General features: G+C 49.9%; 1 protein-coding gene and 1 non-coding gene across 5 annotated transcripts; both read left to right on the top strand.

Moving 5' to 3' along the window:
- Nucleotides 1-1,241: 1,241 nt before the first annotated feature.
- On the top strand, nucleotides 1,242-9,578 carry MAGED2 (MAGE family member D2). 4 transcript variants are annotated; one of them, XM_007991807.3, is made up of 13 exons: nucleotides 1,242-1,350; nucleotides 2,850-2,923; nucleotides 3,265-3,756; nucleotides 4,384-4,692; nucleotides 4,813-4,876; nucleotides 5,137-5,216; nucleotides 5,715-5,809; nucleotides 6,498-6,577; nucleotides 6,671-6,713; nucleotides 7,041-7,103; nucleotides 8,224-8,338; nucleotides 8,812-9,254; nucleotides 9,444-9,578. In XM_007991807.3, the coding sequence occupies exons 2-12, from the start codon at nucleotides 2,879-2,881 to the stop codon at nucleotides 9,244-9,246; spliced, it is 1,821 nt and encodes a 606-aa protein (XP_007989998.1). In that variant the 5' UTR covers nucleotides 1,242-1,350; nucleotides 2,850-2,878; the 3' UTR covers nucleotides 9,247-9,254; nucleotides 9,444-9,578. The 4 variants fall into 4 exon arrangements, with proteins under 4 accessions (XP_007989998.1, XP_007990002.1, XP_007990001.1 ...); XM_007991811.3 differs by having other exon boundaries at nucleotides 1,250-1,355; XM_007991810.3 differs by lacking the exon at nucleotides 1,242-1,350 and adding an exon at nucleotides 1,887-1,980.
- On the top strand, nucleotides 7,933-8,060 carry LOC119622607 (small nucleolar RNA SNORA11). Its single transcript, XR_005239218.1, has one exon. It is a non-coding gene; the product is annotated as a small nucleolar RNA SNORA11 (small nucleolar RNA).
- Nucleotides 9,579-16,033: the final 6,455 nt, after the last annotated feature.

The raw sequence follows: 16,033 nt of genomic DNA, 5'->3' as shown, positions 1-16,033 counted from the left end.
TATATGTGGAAAGGCATTGAATATTATTTCCACAACTAACCGTTGTGCTGAATTTTATTATGGTTTCTAATAACTTTTTAGTTGATGCTCTTGGGTTTTCCAGGTCTGCATTTATATATCCAGTAATTAATGATGATTTGTCTACTTCCTATTATTTTACATCTTATTTTGTTCTCTTGAATAGATCCAATTGCTTATGTGAATTTATTATGTGATAGAGGTGCCATTTCAAAGCAGAGAAGGAAAAGATGGATTAGTTTGCACATGATGTAGGGGTAAGAGACTATGATTTTGGAGAGTAATCAAGCTGAATCTGTATAGAAAATAAATTTTGAAATGATCAAACATCTAAATGTAAATAATAAAGCCACAAAAGTGCTTCAAAAAAAAAAAACAAAAAACGGGGATTGTTATAGGAACATGAAAAGCATCTTTAAGCAAGCAGCAGGATCCAGTTGTGATGAAGGAAAAATGGATATATTTGACTACATAATAATTAAACATTTTTGTTTGGCAAAAATTATCATAAATAATATGAAAAATATTTGTAATATGTGACACGTACACGACAGACATTGCTGGTGGGAACGTTATTCCATGTACTTTTTAGGAGTAAGTTGACAAATTTTGTATCTTTTGTTATCAAAATGGAAGACTTTTTTGTAGCATTTGAGCTAGCAAAAAATACCATAAATAAAAAAAAAAGTGCCCCAAACAATCTAAATGTACATGTGTACTGGACTGGTTCAATAAATTATGGGACATCTATACAAGAAAAGATCATGCAACTGTTTAGAAAAATGTGCACTAACGGAAAGATTTTTTATATATAACTGGAAAAAAACAGGTCGCAGAACAGAAGGTATGTATAGTGTACCATTTGTCGGAGAGAGAACCTGAATAATTAGTATACGAATAGAAAAAAAATCTGGATAGCAAAATGTTAATAGTGGTTATTTCTGGGAGATTAGAGTGGCCTTTCATTGGTATGTTATATATTACTGCATTGTTTGAATTTTTACAACAACAACAAAACAACATATTACCTTTGTAATAAGAAAAAATGAAGATATAAAAATAAATTCAATGAATGACTTTCTTTCGGGGGCGGTTTGGGTTGGAAGAGTTTCAGACTGAGCCTGGTACAGTGGCATAAACATGGGCTTTGGCGTCAGACAGCCCTGAGCAGGGCCCCATTGCCCCACCCCCGAGGAAGGCGAGGGGGGGTGGCAGGGGGCTGCGGAAAGGGGCTGGGCTGGGTTGGGCTGTCTGCAGCTCTAGTCCAGGAGGCTGAGACTTCGAGAGGGACTTAGAGAAGGCAGACGCATCCCGAACTCGCTGGAGGACAAGGTGAGGTGCGTTGAGATTGGGGTTTTATGGAGGTCATACAGTGCTTCCAGACCCCTCGAACCCATAGCCAGGCAGATGAGCAATTCTTACTGCACCACTGCAGCTGAAGCAGAGGTGACCTGGAGTGGTGTGTAGGCAATGAGGACGACTAAGAAAGTGGTAGGCTGTACAGACTGGGAGCAGAGACGAGCGGAGGAGGAGGGGAGAAAAACGGGGAACCAGGAATGTTGGGAGGGGGACGAGGAATACAAGGAGGGAGGGGAACACTAAGGGGGAGTGAAGATCCAGAGAAGAGAATCGGGGATGCAGAGAGGGGTTAAGGAATACTGAGGGGCAGGGTGTGCAATCGTAACACGGAGGAGGATGTAAGGAATGGGAAGAGGGAATTCTGGAGTAAATAGAAAATGTGAGGTGGGAATAGGGAGTAAGGAGCCAGGCTAAGGGAATACGGAGGGGGGCATAAGGAATGAGGAGCAGGGAGCGGGGGAGGGGCAGACAGGCTGGGACGGAGGCCCCCTAGGGAGGCGGAAAGGGGCGGGACCACTTCCGGCCTAGAGAAGGGAGGGCAGTCTCTGAGTTTCGGAGGGGCTTGGAGTGAGTGGACGCTCTCGGGAATTGTAGGAGGACGAGGTGAGCAGCCGGGCGGGCTTTTGGATGAGAGCCCCGCTAGGGGTCGGCCGCACCCTCTGGGATCTGGAGAAAACCTGTCATGAGGATCGGATCGTACCGGATCCATCCGGCTGGGAAGGGAGGGGACTGGACCCGGTTTGACCGGGCCCAAGATGGAATCACTAGCTCAATATTTATTTGAGGAGGGGGTGTAATAGGGAAGGGGCGGAACCAAGATGCGCCTGTTTGGAGGGGGGCGTGTTAGGAGGAAGGGCGGGGCCAAGAGACACTGGACTCGGTAGGGCGTGAGTAGGGGAGGGGCCGGGCCCACCAGACACTGCGACAATTTTGGAGGAAGGCTTGTTGGGCAGGGGGCGGGACCGAATGGTACTGCGGACCTGGAGAGGGGCGTGTGTCGGGGCAGAGTGCCAGACTGAGACCACGATCATTGCGCATGCGCACTATGTATCGCTAGCAAGGGGCGTGTTGAGAAGGGCCAGCACTGAGAGGCGCCAGCTGCTGAATGCGCATGTGCACGGTGGACATCAAAGAAAGCGCTCGTGCTGGGAAAGCGGGCGGGGCTGAGAACGGCCCTGCAGCCGACGCGCATGCGCTCTATCGACCTGCGGCTGGGTGGGGGGTGCACTGGGAAAAGGGGCGGGGTCCTCAGAGCTGCCGCGCTGGCACATCTTCCTGGAGAAGGGGAGGGTGCGGCTGCAGAGAATTGAGACTTAGAAGCTTTGGATTCCTGTATCTGAGAACGGAGTCGTTGTGGGTGGTGGAGGGGGTTGGAATTGGGGACCTACGGAAGGTAAGGATCAGCCTCCAGGCACAACAGGGGAGAGGACGTTCAGTGGGCTTCAACTTGACCCAGGCCTTCTCCTCTTCAGGCTCAGCTCTTGCCAGGCCAAATTGAGACATGTCTGACACAAGCGAGAGTGGTGCGGGTCTAACTAGCTTCCAGGTAAGGCCTCTTTCTGTCCTTTCCCCAGCTGCTTTTCCTCTCCAGCCCTTGTTGCTGCCCCAAGTCCCTTGACTCTTCCCCTCCCATCCTTGTCCTTCTCCACCTACTTTCCTGCCTGGGTGTCCCCCTGCCCAGTGGAGGGAGGGAGAGAAGGTGGGCGGGCCCCTCTTCTGCCTTCAGTTCTTGCTCAGAGGAAAGGGAGGCCTTGCTCAGCTGAGGTGGTCAGAGCACCAGTACAGGTACGAGTACAGGTCAGAGAAGTGTGGCCTTGGAATTTTGGAACCATTTGCTTAGTTGGGGGTGGGGAGAAGGTCTGTGAACTTCCCTGCTTCCTCTTGCAGGCTGAAGCTTCAGAAAAGGACAGTAGCTCGATGATGCAGACTCTATTGACAGTGACCCAGAATGTGGAGGTCCCAGAGACACCGAAGGCCTCAAAGGCACCGGAGGTCTCAGAGGATGTGAAGGTCTCAAAAACCTCTGGGGTCTCAAAGGCCACAGAGGTCTCAAAGACCCCAGAGGCTCAGGAGGCACCTGCCACCCAGGCCTCATCTACTACTCAGCTGACTGATACCCAGGTTCTGGCAGCTGAAAACGAGAGTCTAGCAGCTGACACCAAGAAACAGAATGCTGACCCGCAGGCTGTGACAATGCCTGCCACCGAGACCAAAAAGGTCAGCTGTGTGGCTGATACGAAGGTCAATACTAAGGCCCAGGAGACTGAGGCTGCTGCCTCTCAGGCCCCAGCAGATGAACCTGAGCCTGAGAGTGCAGCTGCCCAGTCTCAGGAGAATCAGGATACTCGGCCCAAGGTCAAAGCCAAGAAAGCCCGAAAGGTAAGACCTCTGCAGTCACCACCCTTCATTTTCTACTCCTCTCCTCTCAGTTGGTTCATTTGTTCTACAAACATTTAGAAAGATCCCTGTGCTCATCAGGGCTGTGGGGGGCACTGAAAGTAATGTGATGTAATTCTTGTCTTCAGAGAACTTGCAGACTGATGGGGAGATGAGACAGGAATACACATAGCTGCAATCTGAATATAATGCAGTTTATATTTACATAGTAGCTGCCCTGTGTTAGGCCTTGAGCTAAGCACATTTATGCAGGTTATCTCATTAAATCCTGAAAGTAATTCTCATAGCCCCAATTTTATAGAGAAGGAAGCTGAATTCCAGAGAGGTGAAGCCGTTTTTCTAGGGATGGTTCAAGCAGAGCCAGTAGTGGGCACAGAAAGAGAAGAAGACTCAGCCTCCACCCACCCTTGGTTTGCTCCTGGCCTGCTAGGCAGATGAAACACTTGCTTGGAAGTCAGTGAGAAACAAACCCAGGGTTCAGCATAGCCAACATCTATTGAGTCAGGCTGTTACTACAGGGATGGGATTGGCGGGTGCTTCCTGGAAGAGATAGGGAGAGGAAAAGGACCACCTGTTTCATCTGGTGATGTTGAGCTTCTGTTGATGCAGGTGAAGCATCTGGATGGGGAAGAGGATGGCAGCAGTGATCAGAGTCAGGCTTCTGGAACCACAGGTGGCCGAAGGGTCTCAAAGGCCCTAATGGCCTCAATGGCCCGCAGGGCTTCAAGGGGTCCCATAGCTTTTTGGGCCCGCAGGGCATCAAGGACTCGGTTGGCTGCTTGGGCCCGGAGAGCCTTGCTCTCCCTGAGATCACCTAAAGCCCGTAGGGGCAAGGCTCGCCGTAGAGCTGCCAAGCTCCAGTCATCCCAAGAGCCTGAAGCACCACCACCTCGGGATGTGGCCCTTTTGCAAGGGAGGGTAAGAACTCTGTCCTTTTTACTCTGCCTTTTCTACTGCTTTGGCTGCCCTTTTCTTTGCCATCGTCTCAAGTTTTCAGCAAACTTGTTTTGGTCTTTCCATCTTTTTCTACTCTGCCAGGCAAATGATTTGGTGAAGTACCTTTTGGCTAAAGACCAGACGAAGATTCCCATCAAGCGCTCAGGTAAAGTCCTACCAATCCTCCCTCTACCCTGAGCTCCGCCCTCCATTGCCCTTGCACCATTGTGCTGGGGATATCCCCTGCTCTCATGCTTATATCTCTGTCCTCCCAAAGTTCTAATTTGGCAGTGCTAGCATCTCTGTTGATAAGCGCAGAACCTGGTTATGCCACCCTTGGTGTGGTTGGCAAAGAGTCTATAGCTTGGGCATCAGGGCCACCTGGCATCTCTTCAGTCAGGTGCTTACACCACTTTCCCCTTGCAGACATGCTGAAGGACATCATCAAAGAATACACTGATGTGTACCCTGAAATCATTGAACGAGCAGGCTATTCCTTGGAGAAGGTGAAGGGGCAGCCCTGGGGGATGGGCACAGTGGGGAAGCCTTGAATTGAACAAAAATGTGCAAGTTCCTTCTCAGGGGAACCAAAGAGACCTGCTAATCTAGCTCCATCACTATGCTGAGGGGCAGACAATGGCCTAGGGAGGGGTGTAGATGAGCGATGGGTCACACAGCAAGTCAATGGTAAAAGTACAGTTAGGACCCAAGACACCCAACTTAGTCCTGGCTTCTGTCCACAGCTCGTGCCATGTATTTCAGATTTCACCTCTCCCTTTCATTCCCCATTCTCTGTCTCCCTAGATTCCCACTCATCGAAAAGATGATGATGACAATAGTACATTTGCTGCATGTTTACTGGGTGCCAGGCACTTAGCTGTGTACTTTGTGTGCATTATCTCACTGATTTCTCACACGTGCAAAACTCCTAGGTACATAGGGAGCTGCAGCATGCCCCGGAAGCTGAATTTTGTCATCTCACAAGCTGTTCTTCCCATCCACAGGTATTTGGGATTCAATTGAAGGAAATTGATAAGAATGACCACTTGTACATTCTTCTCAGCACCTTAGAGCCCACTGATGCGGGCATACTGGGAACGTAAGCTGGGAAAGGGCTGAGGTGTGGGGGGCTTCTGCTTTGGCCATGTGCTGCTACCCCTTCTTTGTCCTACTTCCCCCATCCTCTTAGACAGTCAGGAAAGGCAGGGACTCAAAAGCCCCGTCCCAGTTCCCATGCATAGTTGGAGCCCTGCTCACAGTAGTGATGCCTGATTATGATTGACTGAAGGGTGTAGGAGCCTGGGGTGGGACATTCCTGCTGTCAGCTTTGCTGTTTCTGTAGAAGCTTCCCAGGAAAGCAGGCCTGTCGTTGCTTGCCTCTTCCTACTGGGTGCCTGGCCTGGCCTTGGCAGAGTGGTTCTCAAGGACGGCTTCCTGGTGTGGGTGGATCAGGATGCATGAAGCGCAGGAGTGTCAGTGGGGCTGAAGGTTCTGGGAGAGAAAGAAGGGATTCACATGGACTGAGTGCTTGTGTTGTAGCAGGTTGACAGCCATTCTTCCGTCTTCTTGGAAACCCAGGGAAGGGAGAATATGATTTTTCTATTTTACCGAATAGTAAACTGAGGCTTGCAAGTCTAAGTGCCTTGCCCAGGGTGGCATAGAGCTGGCAGCAGAGACTGGGCAGAATTCTGTATCTGAGGCATCTGGGAGAGGCTAGCCTAGTGAGCTGGCTGGTGTGTCTGTGGTGGCTGCTGGACATAAACCTCTCTGTCCTGTTATTTCTCTAGGACTAAGGACTCACCCAAGCTGGGTCTGCTCATGGTGCTTCTTAGCATCATCTTCATGAATGGAAATCGGTCCAGTGAGGGTGAGTGGCTGGGCATGCAGCTGAATGGGCGGCCATGGTCTGGATTCCATGTGTTCAATTTCTGTCCCTGTCTCCTCTTGCCTCCCCTCGCAGCTGTCATCTGGGAGGTGCTGCGCAAGTTGGGGCTGCGCCCTGGGTATGATTGGGCTCTCTCAGCGCTTGCTGTCCGTGTTGTCCTTTGGCAAGAGAGGATGGTCCTAGGACTGCATCAGTCTGGTGGTCTGGTGGAGCGGGTGGGGTGCTGGACTGGGTAGAGGGCCCAGGGTTCTGACCTGGGTGGATGATGGGCAAATGGTCCTGAACTCTCTGCTCCCTCTATCAGTGTCTCTTGGGCTTCTATGGAGCTTCCCTCTTGTGCTGGAAACCTCTTTTCTATCTTGGAAATGCCTCTGCCCACATCTGGGAAGTGTCACAACCTTGAGTGAATGTATTTGTTTATTTATTTTTCTTTTTCTTCTCTCAGGATACATCATTCACTCTTTGGGGACGTGAAGAAACTCATCACTGATGAGTTTGTGAAGCAAAAGTAAGTATCTGTCTGGTGTTCATGTGTTCCATGCATTTGGCCTATTTCAGAACTGAGTGATAAAGCCATGGTGCCTGTATGCATGTGTCTGTGTGTGTATGTATTTGCATATTTGCGTGTATGCAGGTGGTAGATTATTCCTTGGGTGGTGATGGGAAACAGAAGCAGCACATGTTTCCTGATCTGTTACATGTACCTCAACATTTGTCTTGAGACCAGTTCTGCAAGGGAGGGATTATCATTACCATCACTGTATGTATGCAGAAACTGAGGCTTAGAGAGATGAAGTCATTTGGTCAGGGGTACACAGGTAGCAAGTAGAAGAGTTGTGTTTAGAACTTAGCTCCAAAGCCTTAGTTCTTTTTACTCTGCTAACTAGGGCTTCATAGAAATTAATTTCCATAAAGAAATGACATAGAATGGTAGCTTCAGGCAACCAGGTACCATGCTGGGGAGTTGACTTGTACATCTCATTTCATTTTCATAATTACCCTGCAGCTATCATCCCTTCCTCGTTTTACAGTTGAGAGACCTGGGGCTCTGAGAGAGGAGATCTGAGCATGGCCCACAACTGGTATGGGCCTGGAGTCCAGTCCTCTTGAATTTCTGGCCAAGGCTTACCTATCCTTGGTCCTTGGAGGACATGTGAGCACTCACACAGCCACATGCATGTGCACACAGAAACATACACACACACACACAAAGGGTCAGGAATTCAACATTTGTGAAGCATGCTGCTATTGGCGATTCTTCCTCTGTAGTCTTTCCGGTCATTTTCTGTGGTGGACCTTTCCGGGCTTGGCCAGTCTGAGGTCAAGACACTTGCAGTGGGGTGTGCTCAGAGCAGGGGGCCCAAAGAATGGCTCCTCTGTTTACAACACACCCAACAGGAGTCTGGGGTCATTGTGATGAGGACCTCAAACTTGTGGCTTCCCTATGAACAAATGTCCCCCCACACCTCTGTGTGGCTTCTGGTCAAGACCAGTGGGACAGGGCTCAATATTGGAAGAAAGACTATAGTAATTAGTGGATAATGTTGCCATCTGGAGCCTGTCCAGTCTATGCATGGGTAGGCCATGAATGGTCTTAGAAATAAAGGCTTTGAACCTCTCTTTCCAAGGTACCTGGACTATGCCAGAGTCCCCAATAGCAATCCCCCTGAATATGAGTTCTTCTGGGGCCTGCGCTCTTACTATGAGACCAGCAAGATGAAAGTCCTCAAGTTTGCCTGCAAGGTAATTGGAGAGCTGCCTGAGCTCAGCAAGTCAAGAGCATGGGGTGCCCCTGGCTGGGGCAGGCTGTGTGCAGAGCAGTCTGAAGTTCAAATCTGAATGTTTTGGTGCTTCTGTTAATTGTCAAAACACTGTAACAGGTACTTTATCTGAATCATTTAAGCCTTAAAACCTGATATGTCATTGCCCTGTTACAGATGAGAAAACTGAGGCCCAGAGAGGTTGGTAGGTGACATGTCCAAAGTCATGGAGCTAGTAAATGTCAGAGCAGGGATGGAATATTAGGTGCATAATTACTGGTAATACTGTATTATTACTCTTACCTTTTTACACTAAGCATGTAGCATAGCGCCTAGCGTAAAGAGTAGATGCTTAATCCTCTTATGCTCCTTCTGATGGTTATTTACATAGTAATACTGTATTATTACTATGGCTTAATCCCTCTGTGCTCCTTCTGATGGTTATTTTTGTTTCAGGTACAAAAGAAGGATCCCAAGGAATGGGCAGCTCAGTACCGAGAGGCAATGGAAGCGGATTTGAAGGCTGCAGCTGAGGCTGCAGCTGAAGCCAAGGCGAGGGCCGAGATTAGAGCTCGAATGGGCATTGGGCTTGGCTCGGAGAATGCTGCCGGGCCCTGCAACTGGGATGAAGCTGATATTGGACCCTGGGCCAAAGCCCGGATCCAGGCGGGAGCAGAAGCTAAAGCCAAAGCCCAAGAGAGTGGCAGTGCCAGCACCGGTGCCAGTACCAGTACCAATAACAGTGCCAGTGCCAGTGCCAGCACCAGTGGTGGCTTCAGTGCTGGTGCCAGCCTGACCGCCACTCTCACATTTGGGCTCTTCGCTGGCCTTGGTGGAGCTGGTGCCAGCACCAGTGGCAGCTCTGGTGCCTGTGGTTTCTCCTACAAGTGAGATTTCAGGTATCTGCCTTGGTTTCAGTGGGGACATCTGGGGCTTATGGGGCTGGGATGAGGAGCTGGATGATTCTAGGAAGGCCCAAGCTGGAGAATGATGTGGAGAGTGTGCCAAGACACTGCTTTGGCATTTTATTCGTTCATGTTTGCTGGATGTCAATTGACCCTTTTATTTTCTCTTACTTGTGTTTTCAGATATTGTTAATCCTGCCAGTCTTTCTCTTCAAGCCAGGGTGCATCCTCAGAAACCTACTCAACACAGCACTCTAGGCAGCCACTATCAATCAATTGAAGTTGACACTCTGCATTAAATCTATTTGCCATTTCTGAGTTTATCGCTTTTTTTGGTGGGCTGTCACATTTTGGTATCACATTTAAAAATGAATGAGTTAGGAAAGTTTCCACGTCAGTCTGTGTTTAGTTTGAGGTGATATTGTTGGATTGCCAGGAGTGAGATTAACACACCTTTCTGGGATAGATTGGGCCTCACGTCTAGCCTTCAGGGTGGTGGGATTTTAGTGGGGTGGAGTTAAAGAGATTGTAGTTACAGAGGACACACTTTGAAGGAGAGGCTTGAGGTCGGCAAGTCTGGAGCAGAAAGCATAGGTAGAGGAGACTGGACATCAAATATAGAATCTCTTTTTGAGAAATTTGAATGAGAAGAGAGAGAGGTACAGAGCTAAATGGAGATACAGGAACAAGGGAACATTTTCTTGGGGAAGGAGAGAGACTTGAGTAGAGAGTAGCCAATGGAGAGGAAGAAGTTGAAGGTTGACTTCTGCAGCCCAGTCCTGGAGGAGGTGAGAGGAGTTGGGTTGTGGGAAGGCCTGGGAGAAGGGACTACTCAGATAGGACTCAGGGAGGGGGACTGTGAGAGGATATTGAGCAGTAGGGAGGCCCCGATAGAGGATAGAGCCCATGATTTTTGGGGAAACATAGCAAGGTGCTCAGTAATCTTGGTATGGGAACCATGAAGATGAGTGTTGGTTTATTCCAAGGTTTGGGTTCTGCTGTTTGGATCTGGAATAAGAACACAGGACCAGGGCAGTGACTGTATGAGTCTGTTCCTTCACCACTGTGTCCATGGTACCTGACATGTAGTAGTTGTACACAGAGTGGGGGAAGAAATGGACCATGGGATCCAGGCAGGCTTGGGGAGGGAGATGAGGAGAGTGTGTGATAGATTGGGGGACAGTACAGGAGTCTGTGGATATCTCTGTGAGTGATGTGCATCTGACAGTGCAGAAGTCTCAGTGAAGTCCTCATTAGGAGTGCCTGCTATATGTCTGGCAGCATTCCAGGTATCTGGAAAGGGGTATTGAGAGAATAAGAAGTGTGATCTGGGGGACTAGTCAGACAATGGGATGATTGTATTTAGGAAGTCACAGCACAGAGAGCTCTGGGTGATGGTGAGGTTCAAGGGATGGGTAGTCGAAGGGTAGAGATGCTTCCTGCAGATGCGAAGTCAGTGGTCTGGGAGGCTAGGGTATTGGTTGGGTTATCCATGTGGACAGTGAAATCACCCAGATGGTGGCAGGAGGTGGGAGAGAGGGGAGCATTATCAGCCAGGTGCCAAAGTGCCCACATGTTGTTGAAGGTGGTGTCCTCTCAGCTACGCTGCTCACTAAGGGACAGGGCCCTCAGGCTATTAGAGATCCACCTCCCTATTTTTGAGGGGTACTGCCCTGGACCACCTTTCTCCCCACGAAGCCCTCACCATCTCCAATCCCCACATTACTGGGCTCCTAATCACTGGGACAATCTTGTGGACAATGAGGCCCCTGTAATGGCCACCTCTCCCCTCCTGTAGAATCTATAAGCAATAATCTATAAGCAATCTATTGCTTAGGGAACAGAATTTTAAAAAGAGAAACAGCCCCATCTGCAGCAAGACAGCTCCTTGCCTGTGGCTGTGAATTGAGACCTGCTGAAGTAATCTTCACTAGAAATAGAGGCTCTTCCATTGAAGACTAGGATATGGTCTCCTCAGGGCCTGGGTACTACCCAGGACAGGTAGACAAAGTCACAGGCAGCTTTGGCCTCCTAGGAAGGACTCTCAGTGGGTACTGTGTCTAGGGCCCTCTCAGATTCTCTGGTGGTGTCCATCTGAAAATGGAAGGGATGGGGGATGATGGGGTGGTGAGGAACTCATGGACTGTGATGCTAATGAGTTCCAAGTGTTTGATAGAGTAAGTGTGAATCATAGTCAGGAAGAACTCTGTTCTTTCCTCTTGCCTTCCCTCCACAGGACACCGGGCTTGCAGAGCACCCACCTCTTCTTCCCTTCCCACAAAGCCTAGAATTTGACAGGAGAAGGGGTTGGCTCTTCCTCACTCCTCACTCCCCGTTCCTCAAGTGTCAGGACTGAAGGCAGGTGGGGCAGGGAAGGAGAGAGCAGGTCTGGTCCCAGGCAAGTAGGGGAGTGTTTGGAGCAGGGAGAGGGAGTGGCGGGGGAAATGAGGACAGACCCTTGTTCATGTTTTTGCCATCTTTATCAGCCTGGAGGCCATTATTGTGACGAATAAACTCCCACAATTTTCAGTTTTTTCTTCAGTATATTATTAAGTAAATTCCAAATTATTCTAGATTGTATCGTGTATCTTCCCCTTGGCTAGTGGTGGGCAGAGCCCCCTCAGCATCTTCTCCACTTAATTTTTTTTTAAATTATCACCCTCTAAGAAGCCTTTTTAGACATTTTTATCCTAATTGTCCTTCCCCATGTAGTTTTATTTACACAGATATACTGTAGATATCTATTTAATAACTATGTATATTTGTGCTTTATACATAAAAAATAAACCTTACTCTTTTTATTCAATACAGGGTTAATAATGAATAAAATATTTAAGTAAAAAGTTAAATATGAAGGTAAATCGATGTTGAACTGGTGCATAACATCCATCCCTTCTACTATGATAATTTTGTTCATTGGCTCATTGAATAAGCACTGGGTGTCTGGAGAAGAGGCTGACAGATTTCCACGGGCTGCGTAATCATGCTCCTTTTGGTGAGCACTCACGTGGGACACAAATATCCCCACACAACCCATCCTGAGAGATCTGTCCACTTGCTCCTCATATATATGCAGGCAAAGCAATTAGAACTGTGCCTTGCACATAATGAGTATTTTATAATATTTTATAATACTCATTATGTGTATTATAATACACATAATAAAGTATTTTATTACATGGTCATTATTGCTATCAATTCTCCAATCTTGTTCCTTCCCAGTCTCTGACTATCTGGCAGAAGCAATCTGTATTGATCAGTGCCCCTGGCCAGGTTGCTTTCTGGACAGAGATCAACCACATGCACAGCTGTTGAGTTTTGATTCCGAAGAGGATTTCCTTTTTTTTACTTCCTGTCAGGGTCGCACCTGAGTGGGGCTGTTGCACCACAGCTCAGCCTCCAGCTAGTTCCTGCTTACCATGCGTGTCATTCGCAAACCATGCTCCTGGGCTTTTTTCCTTCTTTGGGAAGCTGCTTGTTGGGAACTCCACACAAGGCCCTCGGTGTGAGCGGAGGGAGGGCAAGCCATGCGGCAGGAGAAGGTGTTATGGGGAGGGTGAGCCTCCCGTAACTCACCTGTGCCTGCAGGGCCTGCTCCGGTCTGATCTCCTGTGACCACTGCCCTTTGGTGACAAGCATTGTCATTGCCTGCCCGACTTTATGATTTGGTGGATAAGATGGCACAGGCCCAGGGTGGGTAGCTCAGGTTGCATGGTCACTTGGGGTCCCGTGGTTAAGTGCTCACACTCTACCAGGAGCCAGTAGTTCGACCTTGTTGTATTAATCATCAGGTGCCAAGTGCCGCTTCTCAAAAAGTGAGCGGTTATTTGATGAAGAGAGCATGGCTTTTGCTCCAAAATGCTAGAAGCTTGTGCTTTGATTCTCTGGATGGGGCTTGTCACAGGCTCCACACAGCATCCCAGTCTGTCAGATACTCAACTCATTCAGACATTTATTTGTTCCTTCAACTGCCATGTATAGTGACTGCAGGGTTCCATGTAGTGAGCACCCTGTGCTGGGTGCTGGGGTGTTCCTGTTCTCAAGGCACGGCCAGTCCAGTGAGGGAAACACTGGCAGCACTGAGGGGAACCATAAAGGGCTGTGGGAGGCCAGAGGAACTGGTGATTCACTCCTCTGTGGATAGGTGGGTTGTTAACCGCTGATGGCATGTGTTGGGAACATCTGCACGGGTGCATAGGTCCAGGCACGCATTTCTATATGTGGATATAGGCATTTCATACATACATTTTATTATGGACATTAGTCAGCAGTCAACATGCTCTGGTGGAAGGAGCCCTTGACTGGGAGGTAGGAGCCGTAGGGTAAACTCCCCCAGCTCCCTTACATGGTCCCTTGTGCCCTCAGACATGGCCCTGCCCCTCTCTGGCCTCATATCCAAAGAGCATTGGCTCACCCGGCCTGCTCTCTGGGGGCCACATTTCAGATAGTGGGTGGGGAGCACCCAGTCTGAGGCCTGGTACACAGTGGGTGCTGCACAAGTGAGAGCTACCTCGATGGGGAGGTGCTTTGTAAACTGGGCCTGGTGCTCTGTGATGAATGTGAAGGTGGCACCGGCTGTATGCATGCACACACACACAGGTTTGTGTGCAGGTAGGCATGCCCTGTGGAGACGGCCACGTGTCCAGCTGGGCTCTGAGCTGTGTGGGCAAGTCTGGGATGGCTCCAACTAAGATGGCCCTGGCTGCAGGGGCTGCCATGGACCAGGGTCATGCCTCTAGCGGCCTCTGAGTCTGCTCTGAGGAGTGGGCCATGGGGGAGTCACAGGTCAGAGTCTACCTAGAGGGCAGCTGTCAGTCTAGAGATAACAGAAAGGGAGCCACAAGGAGGCAGCCATGGGGCAGCACCTTGCTTGGGGCACCCCCACCTCTCCAGTGGGGGAGCAGAGGGCAGGCGGGTAGGCCTGGCTGTCAGTCCTGGCTCTGTCTCATCCTGGCCACTTGCCCTGGGGCTGCTCTCTGCTTCCTCATCCATAAACTGGTGGCAGGAATGCCCACCCCACAGACCTGTGGGGAAGATGAAATGAGCCACACATGCGGAAGCAGATGGCACCATGACTGTGCATAGGTGTCCAATAAATGACAATTGTGACAACAACTGTCTTTCCTGCACTCATTTTCCCACCCTCAACCAGTCCTGCCAGCAGGAACAATAGCTATGCTAAGAAGCCCAGGTGCAGCGGTAAATGCTGTGGAAATGGATTCCTTTATTCAGCCAGCACCCAGAACACACAGGTCACTGTCCTGGGCTGGAAAAAAGAGACTCGGGCCAGGAAAGCCACACATGGGCCAAAAGTGGAAGAACTAGAGCCCAGGGCACGGCAACCTGCCTGGGAGGGAGGAGAGGATGAGGAGGGCTTCCTGGACCACACCATGGAGACAGTGCTGGGCCTTGGAAGGGAGTGGGGAGGGCAAGAAGCACACAGTCAATGTGACACCTGTGTTGGGGTGAGGAGGGGAGAAGAGTGATTCAAGGGTGGGTGTCTCAGGGCAGCTGTCTGTGTGACCAGTGATGGTCACCCACTGACAGAGGGGACAGAGGAGGGCCGTGTAGGTAGGGGAGGTGCACCAGCAAAGGCACAGAGTCGTGAGAAAGATGAGGGGACCAGTCAGGCAGAGTCAAGAGGGTCACTGTTATGAAGCAGCTGGCTTTGGGCAGGGTTTGGGTGCCGCGGCCAAGCTCTTAGACCTGCAGATCAGGTGGCATTGGGAGTCATTTGGTGGCTGGGGCAAGACTGAGTGGCTGATGGGTGGAAGAGCAAGAGTGACAGAATCTGCTTCTATCCAATCCCTGGGTCCCCCACCTCAAGACCCAGGCAGTGGCCACCCCTACACCACCAGCCCACCTGGGACAGCCCAGCTAACCCATCTGTGTGTGTGGCCCTCCCTACCTGCTGGCTGCAAGCTGAGAGGCAAGAGTCTCCTCCAATGCGGCCTCTGAGGTTGAGTTTGCTCTCACCATGCTGGTATAGGTAGATGGAGTGGGGCGTGATGGGATGTTCATGAGGTAGTAGACTGTGTGGCTCGGGATGTGATCCTGCCCTTGGTTACCACGTAGCATGTGCCCACATTGAAGATCTTGAAGTGGGACAGGTGGTTGGGCCAGACCCAAACAGGAGCAAGGGCAGCTCAGGGGCTAATGGTGGGGGGCTTTCTTTGTTACTCCCCACTTGCTCCTCTAAATCCACTCCCCATATATGCCTGTCCCGCTCTGTGCTTCAGGAGACTGACCCTTGCTGATTGCATCATCTGGGCTCCTTGTCCTGCAAGTGAGAGACAATGGCACCCGATGGGCAGAGGTCAGAGCAAGAGCTTTCGGGTATTTATCCCTATGCCTCCCTATCTGCTGGGTTGTGCTTTAGCTGTCATGAGGCTCCCCTAACTCGGGCCATCAGCTCCCATGGGCAGCTCCTCTTCCTTGGCTGTGACTCTTGCCACTTTCTTTTAACTGCCATTGCAGCTTGACCCTTCAGGGCTTGAGGTGGTAATGGCTTTTGGCAGTACAGTTCCTCCGTCTCTGCCCATCCCTTGTGGGTCCTCTAATGCCACCCACCTCTGTAAATTATGTCCTCATGAGTTCACCGTCAGTTTGCCCATGGAGTTTGCCATGCGTTTCGGGACAGCAATCTGCCTGACACAGAGAGTGAATGTGAGGGTAAAAAGGAATGAATAAATGTGAGTGAAGGAAAGAGTGGGTGAAAGTAATGCCAGTAAATGCATGAATGAATGAGAAAACAAGTGTGAATCAGGAATTTT

Source organism: Chlorocebus sabaeus, chromosome X (assembly GCF_047675955.1).
Source record: "Chlorocebus sabaeus isolate Y175 chromosome X, mChlSab1.0.hap1, whole genome shotgun sequence".
In the NCBI taxonomy this organism is placed as follows: Eukaryota; Metazoa; Chordata; class Mammalia; order Primates; family Cercopithecidae; genus Chlorocebus; species Chlorocebus sabaeus.
The sequence above is the reverse complement of the archived record's forward strand: the minus strand, read 5'-3'. Positions and strand labels throughout refer to the sequence as shown.